The sequence below is a fragment of the Neofelis nebulosa genome, chromosome 8, assembly GCF_028018385.1.
Source record: "Neofelis nebulosa isolate mNeoNeb1 chromosome 8, mNeoNeb1.pri, whole genome shotgun sequence".
Taxonomy (NCBI): Eukaryota; Metazoa; Chordata; class Mammalia; order Carnivora; family Felidae; genus Neofelis; species Neofelis nebulosa.
The window spans coordinates 3905061-3927856 of NC_080789.1; the positions used below are offsets into that span (position 1 = coordinate 3905061).

Sequence of the window (22796 nt, forward strand, 5' to 3'; positions counted from 1 at the left end):
GCTGGGTGGTTGCCTGCGGCCACACGGTCTGCACTCAGCAGAGCTGGGTTCAGATCCAGGTTCTCATCCGCCACCCTGTTAATCCTCACTTCTTCACTGTGCAGAGACGGGCACAGGAGATGTTCCTGGGGCTTGGGCTTCCTTTGGGGCCACCAGACACGGGCGGTGACGGGCACGTGGCTTCTTCTCAGGTCAGGTGCCAGGGCAGTGCCTGGCGATGCACTACAAATGCCCATAAAAAGGCCACGGGGAGCGACGTTGGCCCCAGCAGTGACCCGGGCCCCCCCCCCTCCCATAGCGCACACTGTCAGTGCCCACCCGGGTGACCTTTACTGGCCGTCACGTGTCCCCTGGATCACGGCCAACAGCTCATAGCTGTTCCTTCTCGGAGACCAGCCCTTGGTCCAACAGGAGCCCGCGAGGGTTTGCAGTCACTTCGCCCCTGGGGCTGCTCACGGGGGGCCATCCAGCAAGGGGGACCCATGGGAACCTCTGGCCCGACATGCTCAGCATCTTGTTGCTTAAGTCTGCCGTCCCCAGCTTTCCCCCTGACCTGCACACCTGTCGTCTCTGCAGAAACCTGGCGTTGCTTCCTCGTCCATCCCTCCACCCTGCCCCACGGCCACTGTGGGGCCTGCCTCGCTGGCCCTCCCCTGGCAACCGTCAGTGCCTCCTCCTGCCTCCCCTCCAGCCCTGGTCATGCCATGTCACTCCCTTCCTCCAAAACCTGCAGTAGCTCCCTATTGCCCCAGGATAAAATTAACTCCTTAGCTTGGAGTCTGAGTGGCCCCCGTCTTACATCACCCTCACCTCTCCGCATCCCTTCTAGAAACCAGAGCTTCAGCCTGGCTCACTTCCTCCTCTTCCCAGAGCGTGCCAACCCTTTCCTCCTCTGGGACTTTGCCCCCACTGCCCGTAGCCCGGGAAGGCCCTTCCCCTCTGCTCTGCTTGCATCCGCCCTCTCACCCCTCCCTGGCTTTTCCTGTCCACAGCCTGGCCACGCTCACGTCCTGGGGCTTTGTCCTCAGAGCCTGTCAGCCCTGGGCCCCCCCCCCCCCCCCCCCCCCGCTCAGCGCCTGCCTCAGGCTCTCCCTTCGCTCTGCCCCAGGGGTGGGAGGGGTGGGCTTCCTACCAGCGGGGCTGAGGCCTCTCGCCCTCGGCCCTCCCCGGCTCCAGGCTGCGCCTTGCGAAGGCCCAGCTCCCTTTTCGGCCAGGAGGGCTCGGCTGCTGGGAGTCACGAGCAGGAAGCGGGGCCGGGTGGCAAAGCCAGCCCATGTCAGAGGCATGCGGCTGCCCCGGGCACGAGATGGGAGACGGGCCATGAGTTGGCAGGCAGCCGGGGGCACTCGTGGGAGCAGCCACTCAAGCGGTGCCAATTAATGATTGGCCCCGAGAGGGGGAATGGCCTGGGTGGGTGGGACGGCCCCCTTCAGGCCTTGCCTGTGACCTTGGGCCATGCCTAAATCTTGAGAGCTGAAGGGAAACCCCTTAATAGGCAAATGAACCCCTGTGCCAAGGTCCCATCCCTTCTCCAGCACCTGGTGCCGTTGCTTGTATACCTCCAGGGACGAGGAGCTCACTACTCGCTACTAGATAGGTCTTTCTTACGATGCCACTGCCCTGGTTTCACCCTGGGACCCTCCAGGTGCCTCTGTTGCTCTGCTCCCTTCAGGGAGTCAGGACCCACACGTGGTGTCACCTCATGTCTGGGGGCCTCCACCCTCTGGCAGCCCAAGCCCACCCCAGGCCTATTTCCTCAGTGATCAAGCGATGCTTGTGGCCTGGTCTCTTCTGTTAACTGGCAATGAGCTTGGGGGGTGGTGCGGATGGGGTAGGGGACACCACGCGGGAGTTGTGGGGGGAGCCTTGTATTCCGGGGATGCTTGTTAGAAACTTGGGCTCCTGGTGACCCCGGGCAAGGCAGGGCCTCTCTCACAGGCAAGCACCGTAGCCGAGTCGGGACTGTTGACAAGGGCTCCCCTGACAGGGTGACGGTAAGCTGAGACCCAGGAGACAATCAGAGTGACCCAGACTGGCCTGGGGTGAGCACGGGGAAGGCGGTTCCGGGCGGAGGGAACAGCAAGTGCCAAGGCACAGAGGCCACAAAGGGGATGGTATTTCCCAGGGACGCCGGGAGGGTGAACCAGAGGCGGGGGAGACCTGAGGCTAAAGGAGGGGACAGGCTGGGTGGGGCGCAGTGAACCCGAGGGCCCCACAGAAGGCACGGAAGTCTCTGAGCAGGAGAGGGACTTCCCTCGAACCCTGGCTCCCTCCAGCCACTGCCCCAGCCCCAGCCTGAGCCCGGAGCCCCTCGGGACCCGCGGGCACAGGGCATGGTGGCCGCGGCTGTGTGCACTCCAGCCCCCGCACCCCACCCCCCCAGCTGCCATGGAACACTGAATCGCGCCCATCGTGTGCAGCCTCAGACATGACCAGGCATAGGGGCCGCCCCTAATCCTGGCTCACGTGCTGCCTGGGGCTGGCAGCTTGCTTTGCGGTAGGGACTCAGCAAAGGCCGTCGGCTCCTGGACAGTCCGAGGGGGCGAAGTGACTTACCTCTGACAGACGAGGGTCTCTAGGCTTCCAAATCAGCCACCGGCGGGATCCTTGGAGAAGAGGCTGACCTCCGGGCCCCCCCTTGCCTGGGGTGCTGCTGACCAGGCCCAGGGGGAGGTGTGACATTGGTTCCCAGGAGGGACGAGGGCTCCCGGGCCGCCGCTGGCCGGGAGCCCTGGAAATAGGGTGCGTGCCAACCGCGATGTGCCATACGTGTGAGATACACGACAGATTTTGGAGACTTCAACAGAAAAAGCAAGTAAAATACCTCTTTAATACTCTCTGCAATGATCACATGATACAGTGGTGATCCTTGGATATATTGGCTAAATAAACTCGTCACTAAAACGAAGTCCACCCCGGTATTCTCACTCTTCGTAAATGTCCTGTGGGGCTTCCGGGAGATTTCTGCTGGGCGGCCCTGCTCTCGACCGCACGCCTGTCAGCGGCACGACAGTCCCCGGGGTCAGCGGGGCAGGCCCGGACAGGTGAACCCAGATCTGACCGTCTCCTCCCAGGAGTGTCCTTCATCTCGGGGCGGGGGAGGGGGGGAGCCCGGGGGGTGGTGGCGGTCCGAGGGCAGAAGGTCACTCGTCACCTGCTTCCTAGGGTGGTGCAGGAGTGTGAGGTGGGCAGCCCCTGGTGTTGAGCCTGCATGCATTGAGTGCCTGCTGCCGAGGAGAATCACTTCTGTTCTACTGTCCGTGCACCGTAGACGGGGACACTGAGGCTCCCAGGAGGCTAATGTCTCACCCAAGGTCACACACCGCTAAGGCCTAGAGATTTATTAATTAAAAAAATTTTTTTTGATGTTTATTTAATTTTGAAAGAGACAGAGTGCGAGCAGGGGAGGGGCAGAGCGAGAGGGAGACGCGGAATCCGAAGCGGGCTCCAGGCTCTGAGCCGTCAGCACAGAGCCCGACGTGGGGCTCGAACTCACAGACCCAGAGATCGTGACCTGAGCTGAAGTCGGGCGGGATGCTTAACTGACTGAGCCACCCGGGCGCCCCAGGCCTAGAGATGTGATTCAGCAGTTCAGCACTGTGCACCAGCAGGAGTCCAGTTGCCAGGGGGCCGTAGCATAGCCCAGAGGGGCAGGGGCTCTCATTCCACCGTGTCCCCACGCATAAGCCATTGTTGATTTGCCACAAGCAAAGGACGAAGGAACTTTCGAGGGCAGTCTGTCTGAGGCTGACCTCCCTAACGAGAGGGGCTACCAGAAGCCAGGGCTGCAGGAGAGGCCGTCCCAGCGTCCCCAGAGCTCTGAGTGGGGGGTAGAAGCTCCTGGAAGGCCATCCCATCTTGGGACACAGATCCCGGGGCTCGGGCTCATGCTGGCCCTAAGCCAGGCTCTGCCCACTCTGGGCCCGGCGACCCCCTGCCCAGCTGGAGCATGACCCACCGCAGGGCTGCTGCGTGGCGTGCGAGGGCCTCACTGGGTCAGAACAAAGGCCCGGCGTGTTCGGACCTGGCAGGACGTTTTCCAGTGCTCTGTTTATGACAACGGCAGAGAAGAGCTTAGTGCGGAGACACTGACTCAGCCACAGGTGAGCTGGGGTGGGGGCCGGGGCGGGGCCAGAAGGAGACAGAGGGACAGATGGGGACAGAGGAGGAGAGAGAGAGAGAGAGAGGAACGGAGAAAGACAGACAGACATACAGAAAGAGGGACAGAGAGAGGGCAACAGAAACACACACACAGAGAACGCGTGCCCGCCCACGGCTTCAACACAGGCTGCACCCACCCACGCAGCCGTGCCAGGCCCGGGGTCTAGGCCCATCCTGACATGAATCATAAAGGCAGCCCATGTGCGTTGGGCCCTTCCTGCGTCCCAGCTGCTCTGAGCCCTCCCTCCATGGCACTCGCTCACTCCCGCTGCCTGGACCCTGCAAAGTGGAGGCCTCCTCACCTCCCCTTAAGAGGCGCAGAAACAGGCACCTGCCTGGCCGTCACGGGGCAGAGCCCGGATCCCGCCCGGGTGGTCCAGGCCGGGCCCCCACGGAAACCCCAGGCCGGGCTGGGGGAGGGGAGGCTGGTGGGCCAGGGTTCTGGGCTTCCCGTTCTTCAAGTGCACAAATAGGGTTCGGGACCTCGCTGGGCTTGGAGGCATCTCTGGGCTCGCCTGACACCCGCTGTCCCTGCTTCCTGCAGGAACCACCTCCCCACCCCCCAGCCGGCCCAGGATACACCTCAGGCAGGGAGTTCGATGCTCAGGGCCGGTGGCTGAGCACGGTCTGGGGCCAAGGGACCAGGGAGGCTCACCAGCCCCACCCCGGTCCCTGGGCTTCCCCCACTGCCCCTCAGTTCCTATGCTCCCTAAAACCTGGACATGGGCACTGCACCTGCTTGCCTGAGTGACGCCGGGAGCTCCCAGTTTGGCTTAAGGTGTCTTCTCGCCTCCCGGGCCTCAATCTCTCCACCCATAAATTGGGTGTGTGTGTGGGGGCAATGCTTTCACCCCACTTCTAGGCTTATGAGGGGCTGCGGGCGGGTTGGGGTGGGAGTGGGAACTCAGATGCCCTCACCAGTTGGCAGCGTCCCACTGGCCAGGCCTCAGGTCTGGAGGACTTGGGGACCACTCCATCCCACGTCCTTTCCCCACCTCAGCCCCCGCAGCCCTGTTCTGAGGTTTAGAACCCACGGCACTGGCCTCACTTCCGTGTTACATGGGGAAACTGAGCTAGGAGAACGGAGGACTGGGGAGGGTCACCCGGGACCCCGGTCCCATCTGGGTTGGCCCCCGTGATGGCGATCAGCAGGGCCGGGGGACTCCCAGGCAGGGCCTGAGTGCCCGGCGTCCCCTGCCTCCCTTCTGCTGTGCCCCTGGGAACCCCAAACTGCCTGTGGCCAAAGGCAGTGCCTCGATTTCCCCCAAACCTGATCCTTTCCACCACTCTCTTGGTAACAGCCCCGCCAGATGCCCGGGCCCCACATGGGGAGACTTTCCACCTGCTAGACCTGTTGGTTCTACCCTTAGACTGTGTCCCAAGCCCGGCCACCGTCACCTCCTCCGCCTGGCAGGCCACCAGTGTTTCTTACCCCACCCCTTGTGCCCTGCTCCCACCGTGCTGCCCACAGTCAGCCGGAGGGGCCTTTTAAAAAGTCGTTTGTAGGGTCACCCTCCAGGGGCTCCTCCTCTTCTTAAAGTCCAGCCCCCTCCCCAAGGGCTCCCCAAGTCGACGCAGTGAAACCTCATGCTTCACACTCTCTGTGGGGTTGGACCACTCATGCTCTCCTCGTTCCTTTCTCAGGGACTTAGCATTGCAGTGTCCTCTACCTGCACACTGTTCCCTGTTGTGTGTGTGTGGCTCATGTCTCTTGCCACGCCCTCCCCGGTCACCCCCCAGTCATCTGTCCTGCTGACTCTCCATGGTTCTGACCCTGGGCTCCTGCCCATACTCTCAGGGAACCCCCTCCCAGATTGTCGGCCCCCTGGCTGTGCACTTGGCCTTGGGCCGGGGGATGGGTGGGGGCTGAAGGCCTCGCCTCCAGGGCTCTGGGGGTTTGGCCAGGAGGGCAGGCTGTGGTCAGTGTTGAGGGTGCCGGATGGTAACAGAGAAAGCAAGGGCTGACGTTGGCCAGCCCGGGTCCCCGGCACTGTCGGCAGGACGCGAGGCAGGACAGAGCACGTCGCTGCCTGGCAGATGGGGACTAGTCTGAGCGTGACTGTGGGGTCCCGAGTGAGATCTCAGCTCTGTAGCTGGCCTGCTGTGTGACCTTGGGCCAGCCACCTGCCTCCTCTGAGCCCAGCATCCTGAGAGTGTTAAAGCAGAGGACAGGTTGTATGCAGTCCGCTAAAACCCATCAAGTGGTGTATGTTTTTACGACAGCCTGTTGAGGTAGAATTCACGGAGCCCACAATTCATCCACGTAAGTGTCCCATTCCGTGGTTTCTAGTCTGAACGCGGAGTTGTGCACAAATCACCACCACCAATCGTAGAACATTTTTAGCACCCCAAAAGGAAGCCGTGCACCCCTCAGCGATCACCCTCCCAGCCCCCGGCCTTTGACCAACACTCATCTGCTTCCTGTCCCCATGGACTGACCTATGCTGGCCATTTCATATCCCCGGGATCATGCAATAAATACGTGGCCTTTTGTGGCTGGTGTCTTTCACTCAGTACGTGTTTTCAAGGCTCCTCCGTGTTGTCGGGGTTTGAGTCTTTTCGTGGCTGAGGACTATTCCGTCACGTGGCTGGACCACCTCTTGCTCATCCATTCGTCGCCGCTGGACGTTGGGGTCACTCCCGCTCCGGGGCTGTCATAAATAACCCTGCCGTGTTTACGTAAAAGCTGCTGTGTGGACACATGTGTTCACTTCTTTTGGTACCCTGCAGGGGAATTTCTGGTTCTGTAGTAATTCTATGATTAACTTTCATCTTTCGTAAAGTTTATTTATTTATTTTGAGAGGGGGGGGCGGGAGGAGAAGGCACGCAGGGGAGCGGCAGAGAGAGGGGGAGAGAATCCCAAGCAAGCTCCGTGCTGCCAGAGCAGAGCCCGATGCGAGGTTGGATCCCACGAACCGTGAGACCGAGAGTGGGGCGCTCAACCGACAGCCGCCCAGCCCCCACCCCGCTTTTGAGGAGCCGGCAGACGGTTCTCCACAGGGACTGCCGTGTTCTTCGCTCCCCGCGGCAGCGTGTGAGGGTCGATGTGTCCTCATCCTCGCTGACTTCTGTTTGTCTTTATTTTCGCCCTCCTGGAGGGGGTGGCCTGGTACCTCGCTGTGGTTTTGACCTGCATTTCCGTGACGGCTGACGACGTGGAGCGTCTTTTCGCGTGTTATTGGCTGGTTTTATATCGTCTTTGGAGAAATGTCTCTTCCGATCCTTCGCCCGTTGTGACTTGGGCTATTGGCCCGTTTTACTCTTGTGTCGTAGAAAACGCCATATTGTTTTATGAAGGCCAAGTACAGGTGGGCCGACAGGCAAGGTGATCCGAACCGTGTTGGCCACGAGCACGGGACGTGCACAGGTGCACACGCTCGCTCTCACCCACGGGAACCGCATTCACGTGTAAGCCTGGGTGTATGCCCACGGCCACACGCGTGTGTGCACACGCACACGGAGATTCCACGTGTGGCACGCCTCTGGCTCAGCCACTTGGCCGTTTTGGAGCAATTATCTTCATTTTGCAGGTGAGGAAGTGGAGACAGGGGCTGGTCTCCTTGACTGGTCCAAGGCCCCCCAACTGGCCAATCTTAGGGTCCAGACTTGGACTCCAGGTGCCAGACTCTGAGCCTCCCCTCTGGGGCTGTGTGTGGCCCCAGACTTTTGGCCTCACCTCAGTCACTTCAGAACATCCAGTATGGGCTCCACTCCCTGAGCTGCTGGGTGACACGGGGCAGCACACTGTCCCTGGCTGGGCCTCAGGTTCCTTGCTGGGGACAGACAGATAGCGCTGGAGGGGCCTCAGCTCTGAGGTCCCAGAGTCTCGGCTTCCCTTCTCAGAAGGAGCCAAGTGCATTTCCTACCTGCTTCCCCCGGCCTGCAGTCAATCAGGTCATTATGAGCTCAATTGTGGTCTTCAAAAAATAGTACGCCAGGGCCCTGGGGACGCCAGGAACTGGCAAGTAGCTTTGAGGGGACAGCGAGGGGAACGCACGGGGCATATGGAGGAGGGGTTTAGCCCTGCTCTCCTCTGTTCTGCCCGGCTCCCCGATTTGCTCAGGAGGGGACATCCGTCCCCTCCAGGAGCTGCTCGCAAAGATCTGCCTGGTGTCCAGTGTCCTCCTCTGGGTCAGGGCGAGGATTGACGGGAGGGACTAAGTCTGCTAAACCCTGGGCCTGGTGGTCTGGCTGGCACCGTGAGGGCATGGGGCAGGCAGGAGGCTGCTTCTGCTCTCTCTGAGCCTGGCACCCAGCAGGGTCAGGGAGGGCTTGACCTTGAACAACCTATAGGAAAGAAGGCATAGAGGTGTGTAGTCCCCGAGGGGCCCGGTGCCTCAGTTTGCCCACGTGGCAGCGGTTTCTGAAGGCTGTGCTGCTCCGGAAATTGTGGATTCATCCAGAATACGCGTGGAGGGAGCAGCTGGGCAGGCCCGGCTGGGACGGCCCCAGGGACGAAGCCCAGAGTGATGCCTGGGCCCATCCTGGGAGCCCTGGGCTTTCCCTGCTCAACCCCCGCCGCCTGAGTCCTGCTCACCATTTGGTGACGTGAGGGCAATGGCCGTTTGTCCTATTTGCTCTCGGAGCCGGGGCGTGGAGCGGGTGAGAACTGTAAGCCCCACTTGGTAAATGGGGACACAGGCTCAGAGAGGGTTTGTGACTGGCCTGGAGCCACACAGCAGATATGGCTTCAGGTCCAGTGCCCTCCTGCCTGTTCCACCCTCCGTGTCCTGCTTTGCTGAAACCTTGGGCCCTACGGGGCTAACGGTTCTTGCCTTGACCTTCCAGGCCCCAGGAACGGACTGGCCAGGAAACAGCGGGCCCTGCGTCAGGGGCTGTGCGCGCAGGGACCCCCCCCGGGGCTCACGAGGCCACGACTGGGGTGGGGGGTGGCCGATGTACCGCCTGCCTGTCTCCGGCGTTTTCCAGGGATACTGCTGGATGCCGACGCTGGCTCCAGTGTCTGAGGGCGCAGATCCATGCTGGGGTGGGCTCTGGACCCCCGGAGGGCCCTCCAGGCCTCCCGAGACTGAAGTGTGCCGGACCCAAGGAGACCAGGTCTCCATCACGGGACACAACCGAGCTCAGACGGCCACTGCCGCCGTCACCTGGAGCAGAGTGCTTCCCGCCCCGGCGCTGGCTCCGTGTCACCACCCTTGAGATGGTCTGAGCAAGGGCACTGATTTCACGGGGCAGCTGTGGGGATAAGAGAAGGCAAGGATGCAAGGCACCCAGCCCCAGACCTGCTCGTGTGCGGGGCCCGGGGACAAGGCTGGGGGTACGCAAAGTAATCGGACATGGGTCCCGCCCACCGTCCCGACAGCCCAAGGGCGCCTGGCAAGAGCCCAGAGGAGGGTGAGGGCGACTCACCCTGACGGGGTCCCGACAGCAGGGGCATCCCAGCCGTGTCTAGAGTGCCGGAAGCTGCGTGCGGACCCAGGGGAACCCGGGTGGGCGCTCCGGGCAGGAGTGGGCCGGCGCCCAGCTGGGTGGGCATCACGAACCAGGACGCGGTGGTGAGTGCAGTGAGTCGCGCATGTCCCCAGGTGGGGCGGTCATTTGGCCCTGGGCCCAGCGAGTCTGCAGGGAATGGTAGGCGGGGATGGGTGGGGTCAGGCCCCGGGGGCTTGAGCTCATCTCACAAGTCTGGGGAGCCACCAGTGGTACCTGAGCTGGGCCCACAGGTTTGAGGGGCTTGTCCCCCACCTGTTCTCACCCTGAAGGAGGACTGCAGGCAGTGCCCCCGGGGCTCGCGGGATGGCCCCGGGAGTGACCTCGGGAGGGGGCTGCCCCCCCATCCGGGTCTGCAGAATAGCGCGGTGATGCCCCCACCCCCGTGGGGCCGCGTGGGAATGACACGAGGTGTGTGCGTGCAGAACACGGGTGCCACAAAGCCCCCGATCCAAGACCCAACGTCACCCTCCGCGATTCTCCCCAAACTACCCCTCGCCTGGCCCCCCCGCCCCGCCCCCAATCGCCTCCCCTTGCTTTCATGGCGAGACAGGGTTTGGCCCATTAGAACCAAATAAAAAAGGAATTAGCGGGAGTGGCCGCCCCGTGAGTAACCGATGAGTAACCGAGAGTCTGCGAGGGGCCTAAAGCAGGTGACGCCAGGAGCTGGCACAAAGGACAGAAGGGAGGCTTTCGAGAAATGTCCTCCAGGTGCACGGGCCCGGCCTCCATGCCTGCTTGCCTGCTTGGGGACTTCAGGACAGCAGGATGTGTCGCATTTTGCAGGGGAGGGCCGGGTGGCAGGTTCCGGGGCCTCGGCGGGGAGCGCCCACGCCATCCTGGCTCGGGCAAGGCCTGGCTGTGGGACTTGGGACTCCATATGCAGGCCTCTTGGTGCGACTGAACAGTCCTTTCACCCCCACCTCCTGGGCGCCTCGCTCTCGACGTGCCCTCTGCGAGGCCAGCTCCCACCCCACGTTCACCTGCCGGCCACTCGCTGAGTCCCAAGGGCCACAGAGGGTCCAAACGCCTCGCCCCGGGGGCTGCGTGTGCCTCTTCCGCCCGAAGTCCCTCAGTGGCAAAGAGACCAGGCTGAGCCCCAGGCCCCGCGTCCTTCCCTCTGCCCCTCGGGGCTTTGATGCTACTGCCTGCGTTCAGACCCTGCTCCGGCCGCTAAGCCCTAGTTCAACAGCCTCTCTGTGCCTCGGTCTGCTCACCTGTGGGATGGGCCCGTGACGAGCCTGCCTCGCACGACTGTCTGGGAGCTCAGGGAGGACATACGTGGGGGTGAGGGTGTTTGGTAGGTGGTGGGAGCTGGCGGGTGACAGCGGGGATGAAGGAGGCCTGGCTCCGCTGACCCGCTTTGCTGAACGGTTCCTGTAGCCAGAGCAGGCTCTGGCCGCCCTCACCTGGCTCCCCCGGGCCTTGACGGCCTCTTTTCTCCTTACTCTTGAGCTCACACTTCTCGCATCAGACCAGCAAACGATTTCTTCTTTTTTTAAGTTTTTATTTGTTTATTTGGAGAGAGAGAGAGAGAGAGAGGAGGAGAGGGGCAGAGAGGGAGGGAGAGAGAGAATCCCAAACAGGTTCCATCCCAGCGGCACTCGGGGCTTCAACTCACAAACCAGGAGATCACAACCTGAGCCGAAGCTGGATGCTTAACTGACTGAGCCGCCCAGGTTTCCCCCCCCCCCTTTTTTTTTTATGTTTATTTATCTATTTTTGGTGGGGGAGGGGCAGAAGGAGAGAGAGAGAATTCTAGGCAGGCTGCATGCTCAGATTGGAGCCTGACAGGAGGCTTGGTCTCATGATTGAGAGATCATGGCCTGAGCCGAAATCAAGGGTCAGACCTCAACTGACCGAGTCACCCAGGCGCCCTCAGCAAACTGTTTTGCACCTTGGACCTTTGCTCCTGCTGTGCCCACCGCCAGGAACGCACACACCCACGTGCACACATCCACTCATATCCACACACAACACACACCTTACTTAAGGTGTCCCCTCCTCCAGGAAGCCTTCCTTGACTCCACCCCTCACAGAGGCAGGTGGGGACGTCCTCTGAGGTTCCGTGACCCCCCCCCCCCGACCCGTGCCCTTTCTTACAAAGCTCTACGGTCACCTCCCCTCCCGGAGCCCCCGAAATACTTTCGCGCACCCTCCCCCGCGGTGTGCGCCTGTGTGCCCGTGCGCGTGACCTCGTCGGCAGGCCTGCTGGGCTTGGGCAACACTATCACCAATAGCAGGGAGTTTGGTAACCAGTTCGTACCCGACACCCTTCCCTTCGGGTAGCCTCGACCTGATTTAGAGCTGGGGAGGGAGAGCCCCATATTCTCCCTTGACCCTGCGTCTGCCTGGGAGCCCCCAGCCGGCCCGCCTCGACGCTGCAGGGCTGGGGGCTCCTCGGTGCCCCTCGAAGGGCAACTGTGCTGACAGGCGCTTCCCACAGGAGTGGTGCTGGGGACAGCGCCCTATGCTGCTGGTTGGCAGGTCCCAGGTGGCGGCAGGTGCGGTCGGGGGAGCGGTGTGGGCAGGAAGGGCCTGGAGAGGAGCAGGGGCTGGACGGGAAGGCAGAGGCGGCCCTGTGTCCTTTGCAGACCTCAGTCTTGCCCAGCGCCACCCTCCCTTAGCTCTTCTCAGAGGACGGACGTTTTCAGGAAGCTGTGCCTCCTCCTTGGTGGCAGAGGTCGACCAAAGCTTCCTCGGCACTGGGTCTCTAAGACCAACAGGTCCTCAGCCCAGATGGGAGGACCCCCGGGGAACAGGAAGCCCACCGAGGCGAGCTCCCCCCAGCAGGTTGGTAGGTGAGGAGGGGACCCCAGAGCACACATTCAAGGCCGATCACACAGCTGGCATGCAGGGTGGTGCTTAGTGGATGTTCATGGAAAGGACTTGACCTTCGACCCTCTGGGGCCATCACTCTAGCCCCCACTCGCAGGGACGGCGGTCAGGCACTCTGAGGGGCCTTTCCGATCACAGGCACAGGCTCTGTGCAACTACAGGGGCGTCACCGAGCTCCAGGCCCACAGTGCCAGCTGCTGAGGACCTCGCAGACCGGGCCGTGGCCTGCAGCAAGCCTCGGGGCTCAGGGGCAGGAGAGGCCGGGCCAGGATGGCGGGATGCCCAGGGCCCAGCCGGAGCCTGTGGAAAAGAAAGATGAATCGGCTCTGGACCCTTCCATCCAGGGGGCTGTGGGCCCCCGTGGAGCCGGGACGGCTCAGCTACAGGGCTAACTGGGTAGACAGCATCAGGTGCGATGAGAGTCAGATCCGTGACTGGGGGCGGTAGGTAGCCCAGGCCCCCTTCTGGCTGGCAGTCTGGAAAGGCTACCTGGAAGAAGAGGCATTGGAACCGGTCTTGGAAAATCATGAGGCTTTGGACAAGGAGGGCAAGGACATTCCCCTGGAAAGACCAGGAAACCCCAGGAGCACAGGAGCAGCTCTTTCCGGGAGGAAAGAGACGTTGTTTTGGGCAGGGGACGGAAAAAGGGGGATGGGGAAGCCAGCTGGGCTCGGACTGAGGGCCTTTCCTGCTCGGGCAGAGGAGACCCAGTAGAGGTAGCAGGTACCCTGGGCAGGGTAGAGGCACCCAGACTGTACTGTGGGCCCCTTGGCTGGTGGCTGGGGGTGGGGGAGGCAAGGAGGACGGGCATCCAAAGTCTGGGCAGTTGAGGGGGGCATCTGAGCCAGGCAGGGGTGTTGAGAGAGAGGAGAGCCCCAGGAAACCGGGGCCTGGTGATGGGGGGACAGGGGGTGGTCAAAGACAGGGAGGCGGCGGCAAAGAGCCTGGAAATAGGGTAGTGGGTGGGCGACGGGAGGCTGGCCAAGTGGAGGGGGCAGGGCACAGTCCCCACGTGCCCCCTCGCAGAGCCTGTCCCTGCTCTCGCCCAGGGTTGGGGCGCTTGGAAGAGGGAAAGGAGGTGACAGTGGTCTCGAGTGCCACGTGCCTGCCACTGTCCTCGCCACAGCCCTGCTAGAGGGGTTCTGCCCGCCCCACTTTGCTGAGCCCGTAACTCAGGGCGAGCGCAGAGGCCAGGGTGGCCCGGCGCAGGGCGGGCGGAGACGCGCGCGCGGGTCCTCACCGCGCGCACCCCATCCCCCCACCCCCGCAGGGAGCCGGGAGGCCGCCTTCACCTACGCCATCACCGCGGCCGGGGTGGCCCACGCGGTCACGGCCGCCTGCAGCCAGGGGAACCTGAGCAACTGCGGGTGCGACCGAGAGAAGCAGGGCTACTACAACCAGGCGGAGGGCTGGAAGTGGGGCGGCTGCTCCGCCGACGTGCGCTACGGCATCGACTTCTCCCGGCGCTTCGTGGACGCCCGTGAGATCAAGAAAAACGCGCGGCGCCTCATGAACCTGCACAACAACGAGGCCGGCAGGAAGGTAGGGCGGGCGCGTCCGGGGAGGGGGCGGGCGGGGTGGCTGCCGCCTCACCAGGGCTCCCCGCCCCCACCCCCGGCCCTGAGCCTCTCCTGGGGTGGGGTGGAGGGGGTCCTTGGGGATCTGAACCCCCAAGGTGTGTGCTGGGTGGCGCTGGGCCTGGTCGGCCCCTCTGACCCTCCCAGAGGCCTTACTGTTCCCATTTCGGAGGTATGAAGACTGAGGCTGGGAGTCAGGAAGTGATGTGCGCATGGCCAGCAGCTGGGGGATGGCAGGGCGGGGACCAGGGCCCAGCGTGGGGGCCACGGTCCCATGTCCCCGCCCTGGTCCCAGAGGGGTCGTACCAGCACACCAGGAACGCTTCCCGGAGGAGGTGGCCTTTGGCTCAGATTGCCCTGAGAGAGCAGCCTGAGGAAGGGTGGAGACTGCAAGTTGGGAGGTCTTGAGGAGCAGCCAGCTTCACACAGGGGGCGGGTGCAGCGGTGTGGGGCAATCATGGAGGACGTTCAGGCAGGGCCACACTGGGGCAGAAGTCAGGGTGAGCCCGGCCCCGCCTCAGGGAGATGAGGGCCCCAGATACTGGGCCGGGAGGAGCGGCCACCATGGCGGCAAGATGGCCCGAGATAGAGCGCCAGCCGAGCGGAACGCCTCTCCAGGTCTGGTTCCCCGGCCCCAGGGGCTGCACCCGGGGCACCAGGGCCTGCGGGTCTCTGCAGGCACGGGGACAGACTTGCCCGCCCTCTGCCGCGGGGACCACAGCGAAGGCCACCAGCTGCTCGCTCACTCACTCGACGAACATTCCCTGCCCCTTCTTTGTGCCTGGCATTAGCTAGGCTGGGCACGGGAGACAAGGAGTAAGAGTGGCCGTGGTCATGGGAGCCCCCGTGGTGCCAAGTGGGTCCACTCAGGGGTGCAGAGGACAGATCCAGGAGCAGTGAGAGCTTGGAGATGGGGCGGGGGCGGAGGGGGGGGGGAGCAGAAGCTCTCCGGAGGAGGTGCTGTCCCAGCAGGCCAGAAAAGAGCACAGGCAGAGGGAGGTGACACTGGGAGCAGGGGCCGGCTGCCCGGAGCAGGCCTTGAATGCCAGGCCCAGGGACTGACTTGATCTTGTAGACGTGGTTATTAGCTTGCCGTCTAATGAGTGCACGGGTGGACGAATGAAGGAAAGAGGGACACAGTCTTTGCCTCCAAGGAGCTCACACATGGCGCGGAGGCTCCATTCTTCAGGCACGGACACATCCCCACCTGTGCCCTGGCGGGCAGAGGCAGGCAAGGTTCGTTTACCTGGAGGCATGGGGAGGGCTCCCTGGAGGAGGAGGTTCCTCTTAGGTCCCGAGGAAGGGCTTTCCAACAGCCCTGGGAGGAAGGTCTCACCATCCCCCTTTTCTGCACGAGGACAGTGAGGCCCCGGGTGGGCAACAGAGACACTGGCGTCCCCGGAGGCCTGGGCCCTGGTTAGTGCTTGGTGGAGAAGCGTCCGAATAAGCAGCAGAGATGCAGGGAAGGGCACTCCAGGCACAGGGACCAGCACAACCAAGGCCGGGACGTGGGGGGGGGGTGGGATTCCGGTCACAGGTGCGGGGCAGTGAGGCCTCTGGGCCAGCTTAGGGTGGTGGCGTGTGGGACGGGCCCCTTGTGCAGGGCCACGAGGGCCAGGCCGGATTCTGGCCTCTGGGCGACAGGTGCCGTGGGACAGGTCCCTGAGACAGTGATCCCAGCAGCCTGAGGGCCGAGGGGCCTGGGTGGAGGCAGGTCAGCGAGTGAGGTCTTGAACCGTGAAGCCGTAAACTGAGATGAGGAGTAGGAGGGGAGGGCCCATCAGGGCAGGGCGGTCACAGGAAAGGGCTCCACAGGGCTCAGCTGCCAGGATTCTGGTGCGGGCCGGTGCTGCCCCTGACTGCTCGTGAGTCTTCCTCGGAGCCTCGGTCTGCTTATCTGTGCAGCGGACACAGCGAACCTTGTGCCCCTCCCCCACTGCCCTTCCAACAGCCCCCGACCCTGAGCTGGGGAGCACACGTGTGGTCTGAACCTTTGGCAAAGGCCGTGACCCTGGGGGGCGGGGATCCTCCTGCTCCCGCTAGCACGGAGCTTGGGGGTGGCAGTGAGGGGGAGCTGTAGCTTTTGAGGTTTCCACAACAACTGGGTCTGGATCTTCACAGGTCCCCCCCCCCCCAGTGCTGGGGTGCCCTGGTCCCCACCCTAGTTTGTCCAGGCCACCCCGCCCCCTCCCACTTGCTCAGGGCCCTGGAGGTTAGCAAGGCGGGTGGGAAACAAGCTGACTGGTACCACACGAAGTCCCACGGCCTGGGTGGCTCAGAGCGACAGAGATTTATTCTCCTAGTTCTAGAGCCGGAAGTCCTAAATCCAGGTGCCAGCCGGGCCACCGTTCCCCGTGATGGCTCTGGAGTAGGACCCTGCCTGCCTCTCCCTGCGGCCCCAGGCGCTCCTCGGCTTGTGGCCTCATTATCCTGGCTGCCCCCCTCTGCACATGGTCCCCAACCTCTGGGTCTGTTTTTTCCCTTCTGTCCCTTACAAGGACAGGTGTCCTCGGAGTTAGGGCCCACCCTGGTCCAGGATGGCCTCATCTCGAGCCTTAATTACACCTGGAAAGACCTATTTTCCAAATAAGGAAATAGGTCACATACTGAGGTTCTGAGTGGACGTAAATTTCGGGGAGACACTATTCAGTTCACCACCTCCTCAGTGGGCCAGTCCTGGGCACTGTTATCAGGATGGCTTTGGACTCCTCTCGTGGGTGACGGAGGTCTGAAATCAGTGATGGCACCGGAAGCTGGGGCAGGACCCCCGTCAGCTGGGCACAGCCCCTACCCGACCTCATCTAGGATCGATGCCGGTCCTGCCCCAGGGGGCATGTCCTTCCCATCGTCTGGGTGAAAACCCAGGTCCAGGGAGGGGTGACTTCTGCGAAGTCCCCAGCTGGGAAGCTGCCGGCCACGCCAGGCCCCCAGGCTGGCCGGACCGTGTGGCCACCCCTCTCCTTCACGGCCCGGGCACTGAGCAGACAGCTTCACCTGATGCCTACGCCCAGGTCAGAGGGCGAAGCAGATGTGGGCCTCGTCCCCCGGGGCCTCGCAGGCCCCCGGAGGGTCAGGCCACCAGTGAGGGCCCAGAAACAAACGTGTCACGTCCCTCTGTGGCCCCAGGCTCAGAGCCGCCTGCCCGCGGCTGTTGCCGGAGTGGAGTGTGAAGCGCCTCCGCTAGGATGCCGGGACCCCCCCCCCCCCCCCCAGCCTGGCCACAGCTGTTCCCGGAGCACAGGCCGCACCCTTATTGCAGAAAGAACACCAGCTTGGCCTTTTCCCGGAGGCCCCCACCCCACCCACACACGGCCTGGGTCCGGGGAAACCGAGGCCCCGCTCGTCTGGGCGAGGCCAGGTCACCCCACACCCTCCCAGGTGGTCTCCTGGGGCAGCAGGGCTGGCGCCACCATCGCTGTGACTCTTATCTTGAGGCCACTGGAGACGGAAACGGCACATTCTTGAATCCTGTGATCACTTCCCAGGAGAGGCTCAGGCCCCGGGGACCCAGCCAAGCGAGGATGCGTCTCCTTGCTTTGCAAACAGCTGCCCAATCGGCTCCATCTGCCCACCGTCACCGGCCTGGCCGTGCAGGGTCCGAACGTGCCTGGGCGGGTGGGCAGGAGGGCAGGCGGTGGAGGCTGGGCTGCCTGGCCTTGAAGAGGACGGGGAGATGGGCGGGGGGCGGGGGGAGGGAGGGGGCAGCCGTCCCGCAGGCTGCGGCAATGAGGCTGGACCGGCTGGCCTGGATACCCCTGCCAGGTCTCAGGCCATCACGGCCTCAGGAGGCATCTCCTGGGCCAGCAGCCCGGGGTAGGGGGCACTGCCCCCCAGGCTGGGGACTCTGAGAGAGGCATCCATCTGGCCACTCTTAGGCCGAGGGGCATACGTGGCAGGGCGGTGTGGCCAGGGCAAGAGAGGCTTCCTTGGCAGGTTAGTGGGGGAGGATTGATGCAAAAATGAGCATGGGGTAAGGGTGAGGGAGGGGAAAGGGAGGTCTGGCCAGGATGAACAGAAGTGTGGAGAGAAGGGTAAAGGAGGCAGGCAGGAGGTCCAGATATGCGTTCCCTTGGTGGGGGGCAACCCGCCCTTCACCTAGACCCCCAGAGCTGACTTCTGGTTCGTGCCCTCAACCCAGACACCCCTTGTCCCGCAATTCCAGTTCTGAATATTCCTTCCCCCGGGTGCTGGGGCCCTCCCCCACTCAGCCCTCCCCTGGTAGGACATCAGCCTCCCCCTCCCCCTAGCCCCCTCCTCCTCCCAGCCTCCCGGGCCTCCAGCCCCCGGACATCATCCACAGGAGGGAATCCCACCCACCCCCAGGTCCTAGACACCAGCCTCAGGGCCCACCCGGCACCCACGTGATGCTCACGTGGGCTGAGCTTTTCCTCTGCAGACCTTGCGCTGCCCGTTCCGGGAACACCTTCCCCTCTGCCTAAAGAGCTTCTGCTCCTGCATCCACACCCCGTGCAGGCACCCCTCCTCCAGGAAGCCCTCTTACCACGGCAGGGGTAGGCTCTCAGAGCGCCCGTTTGTGTCGGCTTCCTCTTCCCTCCCACACGGGGCTGGGAGCCCCCAGGTCCTTGCCGAGGACCAGAGCCCCAGGTAGCCAGGGTGGGGAAAGTGGGATGGTAGCTGGCCCTGTGGGATGTTTCATTCATTCATTCGTTCATTCATTCATTCGCTATGGGTCTCCTGGTCTGGGCCAGGGCTGGGGTTCCGGCCCAGGAAGCAGAGAGTGGCCAAGTTCCTTCAGGGCTGGGCTGCTGAAGTGAGGCCACCAGAGCCCGGACAGCTGACAAATGGCCCTTCTGCAACGGTGGGGCGGCAGCTAATGATTCCCCATCTTTAATCAGGCCGGCTGGCAGGGTCCTTTCGATCCAGGTAAATGAGTACCTGGGGTCAGGGCTGGCTCTGGGAACCGGCCTTCCGGGACCACGGAGGGAGGCCCAAGGAAAACACACCCTGCACCCATTGTGGGCCCTCGGGGAGCTGGGGAGAAAGAACAACACCAGCCGGGGGCCGGCTTCCCAGCAGATGGCACGCCTGGGCCTCGCTGACCCGTGCACTCACCTCCTGCTCGTCCACCCCCTCCGCCCTTCAGCAAACACGCGCAGAGAAAACTGGTGCGAGCCCCAGGCTTTCGTTGAACAGCCAGCCATTTATAAGCACCAACTACGTGCCAGGCCCTACCCCAGGCATGAGGGCAGGGAGTGGAGAGATGGAAGGGTGGGGATCTGCAATTAATAAGCACCTACTGTTGCTGGGCCTGGATCACCGCCGGGCTGGGTGCAATACCAGCTTGGCCGCATGCTGCCCTGTGACCTGCACGCGGCAGGCCGCGCGGCTGGGCCTCGGCTTCCTCCTCCGCGCGTTGACCTGAAGGGTTGTGAGGCTTTAGTGAACCACGTTTGATAAACATCCGCCGTGTTCTGCCACGTTCTGGACACTCTCACTGGACCCTCATGAGGTCCTCTGCAGTAGGGACCTACGGTCAGCAGCCCCATTAAACGGACGAGGGGACGGAGGCTCAGGAAGCGGAGGCACTTAGGTGTGGTCGTACAGCGGGAAGTGGGGGAGCCCTGGAGGACGGGGGCAGGTGGGAGCGGGGACGCCCAGGCCCTGCGGGTGAGCACCCTGGGCCCCCGCCCGGTCGCCCGCAGGTCCGGGAGGGCTGGGGGCGGGGCTCCCGGCCACGCCCCGCACCAAGCCCCGCCCGGTCGCCCGCGGGTGCCGCAGGGCTGGGGGCGGGGCGCCCGGGCCCGGCCACGCCCACGCTGAGCCCCGCCCTGTCGCCCGCAGGTCCTGGAGGAGCGCATGAAGCTGGAGTGCAAGTGCCACGGCGTGTCGGGCTCGTGCACCACCAAGACGTGCTGGACCACGCTGCCCAAGTTCCGCGAGGTGGGCCACCTGCTCAAGGAGAAGTACAACGCCGCGGTGCAGGTGGAGGTGGTGCGGGCCAGCCGCCTGCGGCAGCCCACCTTCCTGCGGATCAAGCAGCTGCGCAGCTACCAGAAGCCCATGGAGACGGACCTGGTGTACATCGAGAAGTCGCCCAACTACTGCGAGGAGGACGCGGCCACGGGCAGCGTGGGCACTCAGGGCCGCCTGTGCAACCGCACGTCGCCGGGCGCGGACGGCTGCGACACCATGTGCTGCGGCCGTGGCTACAACACCCACCAGTACACCAAGGTGTGGCAGTGCAACTGCAAGTTCCACTGGTGCTGCTTTGTCAAGTGCAACACCTGCAGCGAGCGCACCGAGGTCTTCACCTGCAAGTGAGCGCGCGCGCGCGCGCGCCCCCGCCGCCGGCACGCGCGCGCCCCCGCCCCCCCCTGCCCTGCTGGCTGCGGGGTCGGGGGCGGCGGGGAGCTCAGGGCGCGGGAGGGCTGCCGCCACCGGCGGCCCCCTCGCTGCCCTCAGGGGCTCCTTCCCGCCTTTCTCGTCACTTCCTGTGGTCGAGCGATGCCCAGAGGGCAAGGCCCATGGCACCGGTGTCCCTGGTGGGGCGCCCAGCGAATTCTTGCTCTTTTCTCTGGGGAATTGAACCCCAAGGACACACGTCCTGGAAAGCGAAGTGACCACAAGACTCCGAGTGTCCCCCTCCCCCACCTTGTGGCACGGACATGGATGTGCCATGCCGGCTGACCACCCCCGCCCCCTCCCCGCGGGACTTTTTCCCTGGCCGCATCAGCCACAGGGCTTCCCCCCACCCCCCGGGTGGTCTGGGCAGATGCTGACACATTTTATTTATGTTTTCTTAGTATCAGAAAAGGATTCTTAGCACTAAGGCATAGCCAGTCCTAACTCTGTACTCCGTGTTAGCGCATTCCCTTGTGGCCCTCTGCTCCCTGTCCCCGCCTCTCTAGACCCCAGGGAGCATCTCCGTGCCCAGCTCCCTCCTGGCCCTGCCCCGAGGGGGCCTCTGAGGGGAGCCACCGGCAGGGATCCTTCTTTTTAAAAAATCACATCAAACAAATCAAACTGTCACCTATGTCAGGTTCCAGGAGTGCTGTGTTCCCTCCCCGATGCTGTCAGCCTCCCGGTCCCCCCTCCAGCCTGGCACCCAGTTTACAGAGCCCCCTGCCCCCCTGGAGCCAGCTGAAACCCTAGGACAGCAGTGTGCTGGTGGCGGTCTGGTGGGGTGGGGGTGGTTCGGGGCGGGGGGGGGGGGGCTGGGTGCTGCCTTTGGGAGATGCAGACACTGAGGCCCAGAAGGGCTCAAGAATTAGCCAGAGGCCCCGAGGCCGTGAGTGGAGGCTTCTGCCTTGGCTCGGGCATCCTGACCCCCCAGGCCAGGGCTCCTGACCCTGGAAGACCTACTCTGGGGACATCCAGGTTGGCATGAGACTGACCCCATGTTTTTGTGAAATCTGGCTGCTCCCCTCATCCCCTGCTGCCAGCCACACTGGGACCTGCACCCTCAGAGGTGCCTGCTGGGATTTCTCTAGTGGCCCCGTGCCCAGTCCTACTCCTTTGGCCCTGATCCCAATGCTGAGGAAACTTGGATCCACGAGGACACTTGGCCAGAGCTCCCCACCTGCTGCCCTCCAGACACCTCCCCCAGGGTCCCCCCATGCACACCCTCCTCTTAAAGTTCAACTCTCCCTGAAACCTGGGAGAGGAGGACGAGAAGGGTCCCGCTCAGTTCTGAACCACGGGCAGGGTGGGGAGGGGCCCAAACCCCGGGACTTGGGGCGATGCATCCTCTGCGAACATTCCCACCCTCCCCTGGGGAGTCTGAAGCCCAGAGGAGGTGAATCTGCCAGCAAGGGTGGAGTGCAGCTGGCTCCCGGTGTGCCCACCACTGCTCCTGTGCCCTCCCCCACCCAAATATAGGGTATTTACTTGTAGAAACCTGTGGAAAGGTGTCCTCAGGCAGCTGCCTGGCCAAGTGGGCGAGACATTAGCCAGGGGTGAGTGACACTGTCTGGGCCCTGGCGTCTACCCTGTTGTGCCCCTGATGATGCCAGGACACGCCATCGGCTGCTGTTCTGGGCACTTCCAGGCTGCCGTGAATGCCCCCGACCTGCGCAGCACCCCCTCCCCCGCCCCGCCTCCCTGGGTCCCGGGACACCACTCAGTCCACAGGCCCAGCACCTTCTGCCAAGGAACCTGGTTAACTTATATTGTTATATAGCGTTAAAGTGTCTATCTTGTCTTTTAAATTATTGTGACCTACACTGGGTACTGGAGGGAGGGGACAGCCTCAAGCATTCCCCGGAGCCAGGCTCCTCCTCCTGCTTGAAACAGACTCTTGGGGCCTCCTGATGCCATTGAGTCACGCGCACTGTCCAGGCACCTCCGCTGAGACCCTGCCCTCCTTAACTGTCAGCAGCGACCCTTCCCTTGGGTGAACGGGGGTCGGTCGGCGCGGCCTGCGTGGGGCGGTGGCGGTCTGGGCACTGCGTGTCCCCGTAGCGCCTCCCACTTCGGGAGAGCTGCTGGGTTTCCGGATGGGCTGTGTCTTGCCTTCCCTGGAGGGGAGCGCCCAGCTCCAATAAAGCTGGAATCAGAAGTGAGTGTGCGTGGAGCCCGTGCGACGCCCCTGCAGCTCTTGTCCCCGGGGGGTGGGGATGCGTGTGCTGTCCATTGAGGACCGGCCCTGAGCCTTAAGCCCCCTTGGCCCTCAGGTGCCCCCACCCTTCTGATTCCTTACCCCTTTCTGCAGGCTGGGCTGGCACGATGCCCACGTGTCTCCATTCTCACACCTTTGCCCAGGTCCCAAGCGAGGCCTTGAGTCGCGCCGGCCTCCGGGCACCTTTGGG

At 63.5% G+C, this 22796-nt stretch overlaps 1 protein-coding gene across 6 annotated transcripts in view; it reads left to right on the forward strand.

The window, feature by feature from the left end:
- WNT7B (Wnt family member 7B) overlaps window positions 1-22546 on the forward strand; it is a 48605-nt gene extending 26059 nt beyond the window's left edge. For 4 of the 6 annotated variants that reach the window (XM_058741006.1, XM_058741008.1, XM_058741007.1 and 1 more), the window contains exons 3-4: window positions 13722-13993; window positions 19831-20421. In XM_058741006.1, coding sequence (XP_058596989.1) covers window positions 13722-13993; window positions 19831-20310 — 752 coding nt within the window. In that variant the 3' untranslated portion in view covers window positions 20311-20421. Of the gene's footprint in view, window positions 1-13721; window positions 13994-19830 lie in introns of all 6 variants that reach the window. The other 2 variants (XM_058741004.1, XM_058741003.1) reach the window with 1 other exon arrangement.
- Window positions 22547-22796: the final 250 nt, after the last annotated feature.